Source organism: Poecilia formosa, unplaced genomic scaffold, assembly GCF_000485575.1.
Source record: "Poecilia formosa unplaced genomic scaffold, Poecilia_formosa-5.1.2 Scaffold16, whole genome shotgun sequence".
NCBI lineage: Eukaryota > Metazoa > Chordata > Actinopteri > Cyprinodontiformes > Poeciliidae > Poecilia > Poecilia formosa.
The window spans coordinates 3919067-3936184 of NW_006799955.1; the positions used below are offsets into that span (position 1 = coordinate 3919067).

The 17118-nt window shown below is 37.2% G+C and overlaps 1 protein-coding gene across 4 annotated transcripts in view; it reads left to right on the forward strand.

Moving 5' to 3' along the window:
• The first annotated feature begins 72 nt into the window (after positions 1–72).
• Positions 73–17118, forward strand: part of grb14 (growth factor receptor-bound protein 14) — a 28094-nt gene continuing 11048 nt past the window's right edge. For 2 of the 4 annotated variants that reach the window (XM_016668704.1, XM_016668705.1), the window contains exons 1-4: positions 73–189; positions 2470–2684; positions 4340–4469; positions 16699–16855. In XM_016668704.1, coding sequence (XP_016524190.1) covers positions 2506–2684; positions 4340–4469; positions 16699–16855 — 466 coding nt within the window. In that variant the 5' untranslated portion in view covers positions 73–189; positions 2470–2505. Of the gene's footprint in view, positions 190–2469; positions 2685–4339; positions 4470–13036; positions 13271–16698; positions 16856–17118 lie in introns of those variants that run through there. The other 2 variants (XM_016668706.1, XM_016668707.1) reach the window with 1 other exon arrangement.

Consider the following 17118-nt stretch of genomic DNA (forward strand, 5'->3'; position numbering starts at 1 on the left):
AAGCTCCTGAAATTGGATCCTTCAGAATAAAAGCGGTCGTTCACAACAGGTAAAACTGGATCCTTGTGTGTGTGTGTGTGTGAGCCAAGAGCGTGTTGCTGTAGGGTGAACCCAGTCTGTCAGTTCTCACTGCAACAACAATAAGAAGCATGAGTCTTGAACTGAAACCTCAGTTAAAGATGCATAAAGGTAAAGGATTTAAACAATTTTTGCTAATGTTTATTAGCTTATTCTTGGTGAAAAGCTTTGCTGGTGACTTTAAAGAAATGATTTAACTTTAGCTGTCAAGGTCAAATTTATTTATAGCTATAGCATGTTTCCTGCTGCACAATGTGCTTTACAAGGAAGAACAACCAAAACATTAACGGGCATAAAAGAATCAAAAACCAAACATAAGATGGAGAAAACTTCTAAAGATGGTTAAAATAAGACTGTTGGTATGATTAAAAACAAACCATTTAGCTCAACGTATGCTAAAAGCCGGTTTAAAGGGGATTGAAAGTGCTCCAGAGTTTGTCCTAACTTAATATTAAGGGGCAGGTTATTCCATAGTCTGGAGCCTTCGTCTCCACCAGATGCGAGTTAAGACTGAGGACTACAAAGCAATATTGGTGCAGTAGACCTCATGGCTTTAATTGGGGCATGAATAGAGAGTAGCTCAGACAAGTAGGAGGGAGCGAGACCATGCAATGATTTCAAAATGGAAGGTAAAATTCTAAATTGCATTCTGAAACTGACAGGGAGCCAGTGAGGAGAAGTCAACTCTGAGCGTATTTTGCTTTCTACCAGTCAGCAGACGAGCAGTAGCAATTTGGACTAACTAGAGATGATGAATGGAGGTCTTGTCCAGGTCAAAATACAAGGAGTTGCAGTAGTTCAACCTGCAGAAGACAGATTAGCCAGAATATATGACTTTACCTTGGCCAACTGTCTGAGATTAAATAACCTAGATTGGACCACTTTTAACATTCTTTGAAAAAAGAAAAAAAAAAAAAGGACTGTAGGCTCATGGGAATGTTCATAACAAAAGTAGATTGAATGTGCCAGTTTTTGTAACCCACAATAGTTTTAAAAACAAATTCTGTTTGGACAAAATTGTTTTGAATCAATTTGAGAAACTTCAAAATGTCAAACAAAACTAAATATTTTGTATGATGTAAAACAGACCTATATATTGACAATGCAACCATTTTTTTATTTTTTTTGCAAAACACAATGAAGTTGAAAGAGTCCTAACAGTGCAGCCACAAAGTTGGATGTAATTTTTGTGTGGACTTTAAACTGCAAACGAAATCTCTTACGATGCAATTTAATTTTCGGAGGCAGATTCAATACTGTCATTATCAGACTGTGAGGCTGTTACATGGTCTCCAGTTTTCAACTTTCATCAGGTGCTAATATTTATTTTTTCTTTTAATATCTTTTTTTATTTGCATCCTACCCAGCCACAAATGCAACCTGATTGTTTAAATGACATAGCTTTTTTTTATTGTCAGTATATTGAAAGGAAACAGCTGAAACTACTATTTTTGCAATTAAGACATTAATCAGTTTCTTTAGCGTTTAGGCCACAGCTATTAAGAGCCAGAGCTGAGAGTCTAATTAGCCACGTGTGGGAGACCTCTTACATGTAAAGTATTCAAAGGCAGCCTTTGTTGCACAGATAATTCCAATAAAGTGTCTTCTTTCTTTTTAGAAACAGTTGTTTGTACCCTTTCATGCTTTGATTTGCTGCATAGCTTTCAGCTTGCTGTTTATTAAAGCCCTGTTGTAGGTTATGCGTTGTTTAATGTAAAAAAAAAAAAAAAAAAAAGTTATTGCTTTAACTCTTTGCTGGCTCTTGGTCTGAATCTCCCTTTGTCAGGGTCTGTTACACATTACCTTTCAGGACGATGTTATCGTCCTAACCATCCCCCACGTGGAGCCTGTCACTGAGTGACACAGCCCGCAGTGCAACCAGTCTGCTGGATGAGCTACTCTTTACAACCGCAGGCCCTTTGCAGTGGAGTAATTCTAAAGTGTGTACCCTGTCCAAAGTCCATAAGAACAGTTAGTTTTATAGCCTCCCTGGACTCATTGCCAACCCAATTGTTTGAAAGGTCTTTGTGTGCACATATGTCCTGACATTTAGTTTGAAAATTTATCTCAATGTAAAATAATCAGGAATTAAAAAAAAAAAAAAAAAAAAAAAACTCTGATTATTAATCAACTTAATACAAATAAGGCTGTTTTGACGATGATTGCGTCAAAAATATCTTTATTGTGGTGGATCATGTTTGGGTAGGAGGGATCGTTTTGCCCCACTGGGCCAGCCCTGTGGGCAGCAGATGAGCCAGAGAAACTTGTGTGTTACTGTGTGCGTGTGTGCGTGTGTGCTGCTGAGCTGTAAGCAGAAGAGCCCCGCCAGGCAGCCTGCTGAAACTGGGCACAGTCTCCCGTCCAACAGCTCGTCTCTCCTGTTTCCTTCAGATGATGCCTTGGATTTAGCCAACCCACACAAGTGCTATGAATAAGACACTGGACAAAATACACACTTCTGGAGGACTCGGACAGAAAGCAGAGAATTTTCACAGTGGCAAGGGTAATGAGAGAGTCTTCCCCAGGCCAGCAATCATCCCACTGGAAGGTCCTTCACTCACTCCAAATGCTCAGAGGACTAGGACCAAGTTTTGCAAGGGGAACAGGTATAGCTCACTTTTGCTTACATAAACTGAATGGTACAGGTCTGCTTGCAACAATATACATTATGAAAAATTCATCTACCTAAAAGAAGAACTTTGTGCAACATATTTTACAATGCTTCCAGCCCTGCATTTAAATAGCACAGTGTTTGCATATGTACGAGCCAGAAAAAAGAGCTGCAGTGTTGCTTAGCAATACACTAAAGACCAGTTGATTGAGTTTTTAAGTTGAGGTTAACCATTCATTCAAGTCACTAACAAACTTGTTTCCAAATATAATAATGAATTATTTTGAGAGTTAAAAGAAAACTTTATTTACAGTACTTTCTTTACAACATGCATTGCTCACCTCTTCCAAATGTTGAAGCACCGAAAATGCAATACAGTGAAGGAATCAGGGGCTGTTTCTCTCTACTCTTATCTAAAGCTTGTCGGTGAATGTGGTAAGTGAGTCAACAGGTAGCTAAATGCAGGAGGAGTTAGTGCAAAGAGAGGCCCGTTTATCAAGTCCTACATACCCATTGTCTGCAAGATCAGCAGCAGAATCAGTACAAGGGCCCTGCGTGCGCTGACGTGCAGGCAAAAAGTGTAATAACAACCTCCCACCCCCGCCCCACTTCTTCAAGGGTATAGATGCTGTTTTTAAGATAATTTCCCTCTCAATTGTGGTTGGGTTTGTAGCCTGTAATGATTGTATTCATTTCTGTATTTGACATCAATAAATAGATTTAAAAAGCCAAACAAAATAAAAGAAAAAAAAAGAAGAAAGATGTTGAAAAGAACAGATGAAAGTTGCCAGAGAGTGATGATGTCAAGTCTGGAACAGGATGTCAAACTTCACTGCCATACCATTGTCGGCAGACTGGAAAAAAATAAAATAATAAATAAAAAATAAAAAGTGTATCTGTGAAGGAATGTCATCTCATATGATGAAGACTTCATTGGCTGTTTTTCAAGTGAGGGTGAGGAAATCGAGATAGATGTTGCCAGTGAGGTAGTAGCATTGACATGTTTTGGAAAAAAATACCATATTACTTTGAAACTACCCAAGGACAAGGCTCTCCAGAGACTGATTAGGTAAGACTTGTGAAAGTTGGAGTGATCCAAACGTAAAATATTTATAGGCATTTATTATTTTTCATTTCGTCTATAGTGAGATGTTTTGTGCTCAAACGTTTTATCAACTTAAAGCCCAGCGAGATAGTTGTGCATTATTCTCATACAAACCAAACTGAACAGCAAGTGAAGAGACTGATTTGTTTTCAGGTAGTGTCTTAAACAGGTGACACTGTTTTTAGTGGGGAATTAGAGTTCATTCTTTTTTAATTTGAATCCAGGCCTCTTTTCGCACACAGCTCCTTTGCGTGAGTGTGGGTGCTCTCTCTATCCTTTGACGCATCAATACCCAGCTACTTGTTTTTATCAAGAAAACAGCTCATGTCTGTTCAACAACAGTAATGATGGTAGCTACACTGACTTTTAGTTTTCGAAAAGGGGTTTTAACATACACATATGCTGTGTATATGTTTTATTCTTAAACATTTATAGGTGTTATGGCTCTAAAATCTGTTTGCCTTTCAGAACTGACCTGCCTGAATTTGTTTCATTTATAATCACTTTCACTTATATTACTTGTGTCTGTGTTGATGATTCTCTAGGAATGTTAGAGAGGGGGAGGACTCTTCATCTTCCTCTGTTCCAAACCCCTTTCCTGAACTTCTACCTCCAACTGTTTCCGGCTCCATCTCTAAATATTTATTGCCTTGGACAAAACCTAGTGCAACTCAGGTGAGTCTTCCATTTACTGTAGAAAAGCATTTGACAACAACACTTGTGTTGGTAAAAACAGCACAGCTGTTGTTTTCTGACTATCCTCAATTGGCGGACATTCAGGAAAGTTGCATGATGCGCGACTAGACTGTGTTTGACTATTGATTTTTTGTTTGAATTCATGACACGTGGATGGTTGAACAGGTTTTACAAGTATGGAAATTAAGGGTGCTGAAGAGATAAATGCTGTGTCAGGATGAGCAGACAATCTGCGTAGATGGTTTACTTTGGGAAAGGGAGTTTTTTTTTTTTTTTCTTTTTTTTCTACATTCAGGGCCCACCATACAATATGAAAAATAAATTAAGGTGTTATGTTGACTGTAGATGTTATATTTTAAGCTTAAAACCTTTATGGTCCACCCTGTGAAAATCTGGCCAAGTGTCCACACCACTGTTGTTTGTTTTAGCACAAGGTGTGGGATTCTCTTGCTCTCGAGGCTGGATTGTATGCTAATGTTTGACAAGCACTTGTTGCTGTGTAAGTCTATGTATTCATTTTGATGAAGATGAAAGAGTAGGAAATGAGCATAGCACCTGACATTTATTCAATATTAAGAAGAAAGCCTTTTTTGTAATAAGACCTTGGACGCATTCTTTTACACAAAATGTCTTGTGCAACTCTTAGATATTTGGTGGTAGTCAGCCCATTTGCAACCACTTTGAAAATGAGTATCAGTGTGCTTTTTCTTCACTAGTGGAGTATTGTGCAGTGAGTATGCATAAATTTCTGTTTAGTGGAGAGCATTCCTTATAATTTTTACTTGCTCGTTCAGACTTATCTCATGTTCTCTAACACTAATTCTTGGCTCTTGGATAATTCTTCTGATTATTTCTTTTACTCCTCTGTTAGAATTTCTGCAAAAATCCAGCCTGGTTGTGGCTGCATTATGCTCATACTTTGCTTAGAGTGATGTCTTATTGATGGGATACATTTTATAGACCATTGGTGGCATCTATTTTAATTTGCCTTGAGAGGGAAGTAACTCAGCTTTTGCAAGGGACGTTTTTTTTTTTTTTTTTTTTTTTTTATGTGAGCCCTGACTACCTGGTCAGTTTAATAAAAAATAATCTCCAAACTCTGAATCTTCATGGTTATATCTTTTATGTCTATTCTGAGTCAGCCATCCCTTGACTGTTTTTAGCTCAGAAAACTATATGCAAACATTGACCTGTTATTTATTTTTATTTATTTATTTATTTTTTTGACCGTAATTATGTGCAAAGACTTGGTCTGTTTATTTTTTCAGCCAGCTTGAGACGTCACCTGACATCTTCCTTTAGACATCTTGTTACTTCTTTTTTTACATTTTCATTCAAACAAAAATGCATAGAGAGTCATTGTTTGACCTAAAATACACACTTTAACAACATTATCTCTATTCTTACTATTCCAAGGACTAAGTGCCTTGTATCTTCAGTCTCATTATGTGGCACACTGCAAGTAAGAGAGCCTCAGCTGGATACACTTGTAACTTCATTAAAAGCCAGCCTCAAAGATTATAAAAGTACAGTTATCTAAGTTCTTAAGATACTGAGCACTGTTATTCACACATTGGAGGTATTACATCTCATACTCACATGCTCATGACCTCATTGTTTTGGCAGTGGATTACTCTGCAACAACTTGGACAGATATTGTACAGGAAATCCAAAACTTGAAACAAATATTTGGAAGACATTCAGGATTTTGGAAAGCTAACAATTATGAGTCTGTTTCAGAAGTGCATGGGTTTCAGACTCAAGGTTTCTTTCCTATACATTTTCCAGTGTGGCTGAATTGGTTTGGTTTGGAAGCCACAAAATATTTCCTGGATGTGGGTCCCAATACTATAAGCTTGAAAGTATATTTTTTTTGTGGTGTGTATGTGCTGTGTGCATTTGTGTGTGGATTTGTAGCAGCAGGGGGGCAGCTAAAAGCAATGACTCATCGGAAAGCCTGAAATTCCAAAGTTTCACAATTAACAGCAGCTATAAGTGATATTAGAGTTTGGTGCTCATGTTAAGCGTAGAAGGAGAACACTATCAGAAGGTTTACTCAGTACTTGAGTTATAACATGTACAGTTCAGGTCAAAAGGTTACTGTCCCTGTTCAAGGTGTATTACAGATGCAGTATTAAGTATTTTTCAGGCACAAAGTACCATCTTATAGCACAGTCGCGTAACTATCACATTCAGTTGTTATGAAAATGATGCATATATCAAACATAACTTAAAAGAAATTTAACCTCACAATTTGATACCTTGAAATTGGGCCTCTGTCACTTTAAGAAGTTCATACTCTATCTGACACTCTTACCTCAGCATATCATCACAAGAATGCATTTCCATTACGATGAGTGTTGGACTGAGAAGTAATTTGTGTGATAAGCTCAGCAGATGCACAGTTCTTCCCGGAGTTTGGTAGTTACTGCTGCTGCTAGTCTGAGGGAGCTGAGGAGGTAGCGCATGTGGGAAGGGAACTCTGTGGGGGGGAAGCTCGGACTGCAGCCCCAAGAAGGAGCTTAATGGAAATAGGTGGCGCCTTTTTAGACAACCCCAAATGGGTGCCATTAGAGATTCAAGGAGTTCTCAAATGTCCATGAAAGAATCAACATTTCAGGTAACATATCATGAGAGAATACCATTATAAAATAACATGCAGCTTAAAATCAATTTCACATAATACACTCCCTGATAGGTATTTTTCTCGAACCTACATAAAAAGACCACAGACAACGTATATGAATTTCATAGACAAAGCTTTTGCAAAAGGAGAACCTTCCATCAGCCGTTCACAGAAAGTTCTGAATCCTTCCACGCGAGCTCCTTCTTTTATTGTCAAAGAAACACAGTCACAGGGGGCAGTCAGGAAAACAACAGAGGTCGTAAANTGCCATTTATGACATTTATGAGTGTTTGTAGATTTATGATCTCAACTGTACATGATTAACACAAGTGTGTAATCAAACTACTATTTGTTTCTTTTAAGTAAATGATTGTAATATTTGTTATTTGACTAATCAAAGGCTCCAATTAATACAGAGTAAAGCTCAACTTGTCAGTGAGGTTGAATAGAACCATCCAATTGACCTTTTTTTCTGAAACAATGACCTGTTTCTTCATAAGGAAGTCCTCAAATTATTCCTTGTGTATTTTGCTGATGAGGCCTGCCCATCATGGGCTTGGCAGCCTCTCACTTATTCTTCTCAGAATCATTCTTTGGAGGGACAAAAGGACTGTGTTTGTGTGAACAGCTGTTTTTATGTCACAAGTCATGTGGTGCAGGGTTGTGACCTCCTTTCAGGAGCTCTCAAGAAACCCATGACATCATTGTTCCAAATGTGCCGCGCTCTGCCCCTCACCCACCATCTGATCCTTTCTGCAGTGGAAAGTTGCCAACTGGTCCTCCCAGAGCATCTTTGTGGGTTGTAGTTTCAGTTATAATTATCTCAACCCAAATAAAAATCAACCAAATGCAAGGTTTAGAATTTATTCATGCACGACGCATGGAATAAATGAGAGAAAAACGATTAGTTGAAATCGACATTAGATAAAATACTGTAGTATAAAATACAGCAAAACCTTCTTAACAAAAGCAATGTTTTAACATAGATTAAAACTGTAATGGTAAGAGCAGGGAGGACATAGAGAGAGGATTTTGGTACAATAGTTGGGCCTTGTTTGACTTCAGAGCTTTTTTTAAAAGTCACATGAGGAAAACATATAATTGTTCGAAAATTGCAGATTATTACAATAACTACATAAGTTATGATTGACAAAAATATTCCAACTTTTTTCTTTTTTTCTGTTAAACTTTGTGAATATATTTTTTATAAAAGCTACCTACTTCAGCTTTAGTGTGTGTCTGGATTTTGAAAATGTGGCTTTCCTACTCAGTTTTCACTCACAGTCAGTTCTCATCTCGACCAATGATGAAACTCTCATATTACATGATGGTAAATAATGATATGTGTAGTTTGTGTTCAACATTTTGATACTGGTATAACTAAGTTATGAGAAAACAGCACATCATGATTGATCATATACCCTTAAAAAGTGAGAATATGTATTACATAGTTATGACAATATTGCATAATACTTGTGTCTTGTTAGCAAAATGACAGCATGCAGGGGAGGTGCTCAGGAACGGGAATGTTGACAGTTATAATGATGACAATAAATAATAAGTAACTTGGCTGTTAGTCCTTAAGCTTTGATACAAAAATTATTACATTTTTTTAGTTTTCATGTTATTTACTTATTTATTTATTTATTTTTTACCTGAGTTATTTCCATTGTGTGTAGTGTTTTATAGCAGTATCACCACAAAAGCAAACATTTATTCATTCATTTTCACAACTGGAACAAACTTGTTAAATAGGAAATTGTCATGATACTATAACTATGCCATATCTCTAGTACCCATAATAAGAATATGCAAAAATACAGTGCAAAAACCTTAATCCATGCCTTTTACTTCTGAACAGGCAGGTTTTCTTTTACATAGTAACTCATCTTGTTTCAGTTTGGGTATCTGGGTACAGCCTGCTGTTTTCCCTGTTTTTGTTTATGTTTTCTGGTAATTTGGCTGAGCTTTTCCTCCTGAAAACTGTGTTTTGAAATGTTGACTCACATGCTTGATAAGAGTTTGGTGAGAAGCAGACTTTTAGGTTTCTTCACTGCAGTGAGAAAGTGTTCAAGCTTCAAAGCACATTTTAAGTTTGGGTCTATCTCTCAACCAAAGGAGGAAAGTGAAGGGAGTCTGACTAGGTGATCTGCTGTTACTCATGGCTATTTAACTTTTAAAAAAATATTTAAATCTAACCTTGAGGGTGGAAAGTCACACATCGTATGTTATGCTGTGTGGTTATTGGATTTAAAACCCCCCATAAACCCTTAAAATGCACAACTCATATGGAGAATTTAAAGTCCTTAGATTTTTCAATAATCTTTGTTCCTCTTATTTTTCTACCAAGTTCAAAAGTCGAGCTCTGGTCTACTTTTTGGGGGTATGTTTTGAATGCCAACTCTGGTTATGTACTGGAACAACTTTGGTGGAACAACACCAAGAATCTTCTCTTTAGTTATTAATAATCAGACACAACGTCCCCTACAATAAATGTTTAGTAAAAACACAAACATTGTAATTTCTCCCTCCTAACTTTAAGATATCTTCCGAAAACATCTGCCGTCACATTGGTCACAGAAATCGATTTGCTTAACAAGCTGTGCAATAAGTTTAATCTTATTGTTTAGCTTCAAATAAGATGAATACATGTACGGATATATACAATGCCTATAAAAGCTATTCACTCCCTTGGATGTGCTATGCTCTATTATTTTTACAAATCAATCATGAGCAACAAAAACATCAAAGTGAAAACGGATTGCAGTGCCTAGATGTGCGCGCCTGATTCAGACCTATGATATCAGGCATAGGTGCATCTGCTAAATACGGATTTGAAGGGGGTGAACATATATACAAACACTTATTTTACCTTAAATGTTTAATTGTCTTTATTTTATAGGCAATTCACTTTGACATTAAATAGCTTTTTTGTGAATTCTTTTGTCAAAAGGCCAGCTTTTGTTGATTGATTTGTAAAATGAATAACGAGGGTAAAACATCCAAGTTGGTGAATACCTTTTATGGACAATGTGTGTGTAGGCTGTTATTCTACTGTCAGCAGTCCATGTTTTGGGGCCTGTATGATCTCAGCAGCTGAGATACCAATGTCACATCACTGTGGTCGTTAGGTTCTAGCAGTATCTGTCCACAGCAAAGAGGACATTTGCTTCCAGGCTGTCTGCACAATATCTGCTCTTCTCTGAGAAAACACAATCAAACCGTAACTCTGCACCTTGACTTGTTCATAATAACATCTAGATTTTCATGTAGCTCATAGATCTACTACTGGGTTTCAGATTATTGTGTTGTGAACCAGTACCAGACAGACTGGCATGCTTGACTTCACAGCAGACTCTAGAATATGTTGGCTTACAGAGACATTTACGGTCAGGCCCGACCCAAAGTGTTTGTGAACTTCACACCTGCTTAGAAAACATGAATTAACACAGAAAATGTTGGAAAAATGCTTATAATATGGAAGAAACTTAGAGTTAATAAAGTCATTTTAAAAGAGTTATAACCTAAAGCCAATTTTATTTCTGTTGAAACCTAAAACATGCTTGAATGTTGACGGTTCAACATGTTAATTTTGATGTTTTACAAAGGAAATCTTAAAATTATGACATTGTATAGTGATTTTTTTTTTTTTTTTTGCTTGATCTGAAATGGATGAAACAGCAAATCTGGATGTGAAATTAGTGATTAAATTAAAGTGTTATTTACTCATAAGTAAGATAAATTGATAGTTACACCGTCACTTAAATTAATTTCTACAAAAGGCATGTTAGTGGTATCTCAGTGGCTGTAGACTGGCATCCAAATGAAATTCTGCTTAGGTTTTTAACTCAGTGAAAGCAAAAGAAAAGTAAATTGCTTCGCTGCAAGTCTCAAATAATTTGGGTAATGAATCCGTTTGTCCTGTATTACTCCTAATACATACCTGATATTAACAGCGTCTACTTAAATTTCAACAACAAATGCAACCAAAGCAACTGTGAAATGCATTGATGTCTAAAAACTCAAAGTAGTAACTCAAACATGCAGGATGCCCCCCACATCATGATAAAACTATCAATGTCCTCATAGTAAGTTTCACTGGTTAAAATGTTTCATGCTAACCCCTTTGTATGTACATCACACCTCTGGTTACTATTTTGCTGCTACAGCAGCAGTGAGGAGGGTCTTGACTGAAGCGCCAACGGTCAAGGACAATGTGTCTGGAGGTAATTTTGTTATGGGAGCTGTGGAGACTCTGTTATCGCTCCGGCTCCATTAATTCCAATTCATTTTAGCCGTGTGATAACTAGCAGCGTCTACTTGTCTGTGCTCTCACAAATCAGTGAGCTGTGTTTCCAGATAAAGAGTGAAGTCTGCTGTGGGAGGCTTCTCTTTCCCCTGTCTGTTCTCATGAATTCAGTGTGAGCACAATTGTGTTCCTTATACTCCTCTGTGAAGGCAGTCCATATTGGCGATCATAAATGAAATAGGGAAATATGTTAGATCGTTATTTTCCTCTCACGGTGGAATCGGGAGGGTTTATATCAGCTTTATGTTTGCACGACAGCTGAGGTGTTTCTTACTGAGTGAGGCAAAACTATTTGCAGCCAGATATCATTCCCAGCCATGTCTGGCTGCAAATATTTTGTACAATGTTCCCTTAATCCCTTCATATTTTTCCACAGTTTGTTATGTTCCGTAAGCAAAAGTCAATGTATTTTATTGAGATTTGTTTTTCACTGGAAGAAGGGAAATGTTTAACAATGCTTTATTACAAAGGAAAATGTGGCAATGTGGAACACTATTGTATAAAATACAGACACCAATATATAAAATTCTGTGCATACACTGACACTATATCCATTGTGAAGCTGGCTGGTGGCAGTTTCATTCCATGGGGACAGCAGGGACAGGGAAGATAAATTAAAGAAAAACGAGCTGATGGAAAGATTTATGGAGCTACGTATGAGAGAAAAACTGTAAGAAAACCTGTAGATGCTGCAAGACTTTAGACTGTGGACGAGGTTCACCTCCCAGCAGGACAACACCCTGAAACAATTACAATTGCCACCAGAACCACAACATAATCAAAACATTAATTTGTTGGAATAGTTCAGTCAAACCTGAGAACTAAATTTGACTGAGAATCCAGGATACTTGAAAACTGATGCTCACATCAAATCCTGAAATCCAGCCATTTTTCATGATAAGAATAAAAAAAAAAATCAGCCTCTAAATATGAGCAAAGCTGGTTGAGACACGCCCCGCACTCTGCTAAAATGTGTTTCTACAAACCCTTGACAAAAAAAAACAGTGAAGGACAAATCCAGGTCCATATTTTTCAGATTTTCTATTAACCTGTAAAACATAGACTGTTTTCTTTTTCACTTGACTGTTTTGTGTGTGGTGTCCTTCAATATAAAAGAATAATATTTCTGTTTGTTGTTGCAACATGACAAAAACTGAACACATTCAAGGGATATGCATATTTTTATAAGCAAGTGCAGGTATCCATAGTGTTAATGAAGAGGATTTTCTTTTTAATACTTGTGTATTGTGGATTACAGATTGTAATAGTCTAAAAATAGCTGTGTGGTGTCTGGAGATATAGCCAGCTGAACCCTCTCATATAAGTGAACTCTTTAGCACATTTCTGTTTTCCTTTTGTTTATTCATCATCTATTGTTTCTTTTGAAACAATCACCACTGTCCCTCTAGCCCTGCACTCTTTATATCAAATCTGATTGTCATGACAAGATCTTTTTTTTTCTTTTTTTTTTCCATTATCTTGTTAATATGAGTTCCCTTTTTCTAAAAGGCGAGAAAAGGAAGAAAAAAAAAAGATATAACATTTTCAAGGACAAAGGAGGAGTTTGTGTTGTGGGGAGGCAGAACAGTTTAGTTTCTCACACTTGGAGGGAGCTCACTCCAAAAAGGGTTTTATAGGATCAAGTATGGTTACTATGTAGAAAACATTCAGTATAAATTTGTCATTAACACCGTCACTGCTTTAAATTATAAATTATTCTTGCCTTCAACTGTTGAATGGATGGTTCATCTCCTAGTCGGTTAGGCGTGTAAGGCAAGAAGCATGAATTTCCATGCAAGAAGAGTCACCTTGCCTGCCATCACACCTCTATGTCTACAGAAGCGGGTAAGAATCAAGCAGGGACTTCCTGTTTTCTCTGATATTGCCATAACAGTAAAGTTTTTCCCACTGTTTTCTTCTGAATTGCTGACGTCAATTTCTGTTTCAGATTTAGATTTACATTCAAAAAGTGTCACATGAAGTCCATTTTCAGAAAACTTTTATTGGCCTATCCGTGTTGTCTTCATCTCATAATTTGCTTACATTGTACTCAAAACTCAATGAGTTATTTTAGCTTCTCGGTTTTCTGTTAGTCCTTTTGAATGCAGTTTTTCCATAAAACATTTTCCGATTCCACCAGTCAGTCAGTCAGTCAGTTACACTTTCAGATGCGTCTGAAAGACTTGGAAGTCTCTGTCTTGTTAGACTGCTTCAACTGGAACATGAGCACACCTTGTGCTTTGCTTAAAGGCTCATAATTATCTTTGGGTGTTGCAACAATACTGATTTTAGGGTTCATTTAAAAATGTGTCATCTCTTCTTCCTTCCTACTTGCTTTTAAAGACTGTTGAATTTGCCTGTTTACATCAACATTTTGATGTTATATAATAAGCCTTAATGCGGAATATTATCCTAATGTTATACATGAAAACAGCTTTTATTCAGCTCTCAAAACTCATGATTTCTTCCAGCAGTCACTTTGATATGCAAAGCTGCAACTAACCTTAAAGCTTGCTCATCAGTCGTGCTTGATAACGTTTGTCGTTTTTCTTTAATTTATCTCCTGTTGCACACTGATTATGTCTTTCTAGCTATTGCTTTCCAGAAACTTGTAGCAGAGAGGGCAGGCTTGCCATAAGCAGCTGGTTGTACAACTTGTTTGTAGCGGTTAGAAGCAGCACCTGGTCTGGAAGCCCTGCAGGAATCTGAAACCATCAGTTTTTCCAGTGTTATGACATGACTGGGGAGAAGTGGGAGGATAATTCAGATGGTTGTCTTAGTCCAGGCAGGAGGCCAGCTCCTCACCCTCTCACCGCTCAGTGACAGAGCCACAGATGTGGGAGTGCGCTTCAAGGTTCAACCCTAGGAGGCTAATTGGCAAAATGGCACACGCTGTACTGCCCTTGAGATAAGAAGGTCTAATAGAGGAGTTTGTGTTCAATGAGACTATATTTAGTGCTGTATGGTAAGTTTCTGGATATACTCCGACTTGTCTGGCTGTCTTTACGGCACGTAATGTACCGATGCCTTGCCCCAAGTTTCACCCATCACCTTGGCAAGACACTTTTTCAGATCAGCACTTTAGACAAACTTATTTTATTTCACAATTTTTCTGGGCCTCTATTGTTTTTTTTTTTTACTGATTGTATTGTGATATAATTTGGTCATGAAATCAGTGGATTACTAAGACTATTAACTTGTTTACAAGTTTACAATGTAATTCAAAGCAAGTAAAGTTGGATGTACCTCAATGTTGGACTTCAACAGTTTGATCAAGTTAAGAAAACATTGGGAAAGTGGGCAAAAGAAAAGATCTTTACTCCAATGTAAGTCATGAATACGACAACACATTTTAGTTAGGTTTGCGATAGAATTAAATACATTTTATTTTGCTACTCTGTAATCTCATTAAAAATTCACCAACATTTTTCAATATACAGTTTGTTGTATACATATTCAAACATCCAAAGCAGTATTTATTTTCTGCCCAGGAACTTTCTTTGGATGGAGGCATAAAAATAAATAAATCCTATATGACCTCAATCAGAAAAGCTGCAAACTGATTTATTTTTATTTTTATTTTTATTTTTTTACTGTTTTTCTTTTCAATAAAGGCCTGATTTTTGGAGTGCAAAACTAATCATTTTCCAGTCAACAAATTCCTCCACATGAGCCAAGGATCTCTGCAGCTCCTCCAGAGTTACCATAAGCCCCTTGGCTGCTTGTCTTATATATCCTCTAGCTAGCCAGTAGGTTTATTGTTGTGCCATAATCTTTTCCATTTTCATATAATAGATAAAAAAGACCTCCGAGAGACATTCAAAGCTTGGGGTATTGCTTTAAATTTCTCAGCAACTTTCTCCCTGACCTCTCTGCGGTGTTCCTTGGTCTTCTCTATGTTCTCTAGCAAACCTCCAAGGTCTTCACAGAACAGCTGGATTTGCAATGAGATTAAATTACACACAGGTAAATGGTCTACCACATGAAATGTCAATAAAATACATTGACATTTGTGATTATATTGTGACAAGGTGAAGAAGTTTAAGAGGTGTGAATGCATTTGCAATGCAGAATAATGCATACCTGTTCTTTTCAGAAATCGCGGCTTTGAAATTGAACAAAAATACACATCACAACATCATTTAATGTACACTTCATTTTATTGTTGCACATTTGTAATTCTTATTTAAAAGTTTTCTCAATATATCTCAAAAACGTTGGTATCCATGAAGACCCCTAGGTTCACAGTGCCAGTTTAGGCTGTGATATGCTGCTTCTCTTGTCTGCTCCTTATATGTCTGGACATGTGAATCTGTTGCAGTTTTTATCCACCTGTGTGATTGGTTATGAATGGAACTTTTGTTACCGCGTCGTGCAATGTTGACTATATTAACACTGAATGGTAGGGTTGTTTATTAAGTGCAGCTGTTTGCTTTACTTGGAATCTATTGCTGAACTCTAAATGAACTGATTGAAGACTTAAGGGTTTCCATAAAAAAGGTCATGTTATTGTTGGAAGCATTGCCTCCTGAGATTTTTGGACTCAGTTTGTTTGCAAATGCTCTTTCAGTTTTTGTGAGCCTTCAAGAAATATTATCACAGGTGCATGAATGTTATTTTAAAAAGATTTAAGCCATAGACTTTTATTGGGTCTATGGCTTAGACCAACGAGGCCTAAGCCATAGACCTCTGTTTCCGGAGGAGAGAGGATGCAGGTGTTTCAGTAGGGCGCCCCAATGATGCATATATCTGGAGCTGGGAAAGCACAGTGCTAACAGGGTGTTTTGTCATGCAGCTTTCTAGTTTTGCTGCAGCACAGAGGAAAACACTGAGATGGGGCAAACTCAGTGGGAACCAGCAGACACTTGCTGTGAAGTTTGATATGTGCTTTTATGTTGTGAACCAAAGGGAAAAACAACTTTGCAATTCTGTGGACTGAGTTGTAGTTTGTGGTTTTAAAGCTTGCCCAGTCACAGCATGATGCCCCACTCCGAACAGAGGGGGAGCAGATTGATTAATTCATTTTTTATTTTTTTAAAGAAGTTTCTCCATGTTATTGTCCACTCTTCGCATCCTCATATTTGCACAACATACTTTGTGTGTTGTGTTATGCTTTATGAAACAAATATCAAGCTGATGAGGCGGAGAGTGTATTACTTTCAATGTCAGATCAGTTTTAAAAACACTTCATTTAGATTACCTTGAGGCCTATTTCTTAAGTGAAGAATGATCTCAGTTGCCGCATGTTTGGAATGGTTCTTATTTTCTTTCAGGTGATAAAAGTGTTTGATGAAAACAACACCAGCAAGGCTGTAGAGGTGCCCACTGATGTCACTGCCAGGGACATATGCCAGCTGTTTGTCCTGAAGAATCACTGCATTGATGACCACAGCTGGGCTCTTATTGACCACCACATCCAGCTAGGAATAGGTAAGATATTTTTTGCCTCCTTGATTATCTGGCTGGGCATATTCCAATCTGAGAGTACCATCAGTTATAAGGAACTGACATGGTCCCTAATATATTTTGATTAATTCTTTTATTTTTATATCACTGTAGCCCCACTGTTAATTACAGTTAATTGCCAGTAATATAGAATTTAGAGACATAAAATGTTTATTTTAGTTTAATTATTTAATATGCATGTCAGTAATTGCTGTTTTTTTTAAACCAATCTACTTTGAATTGTGTTT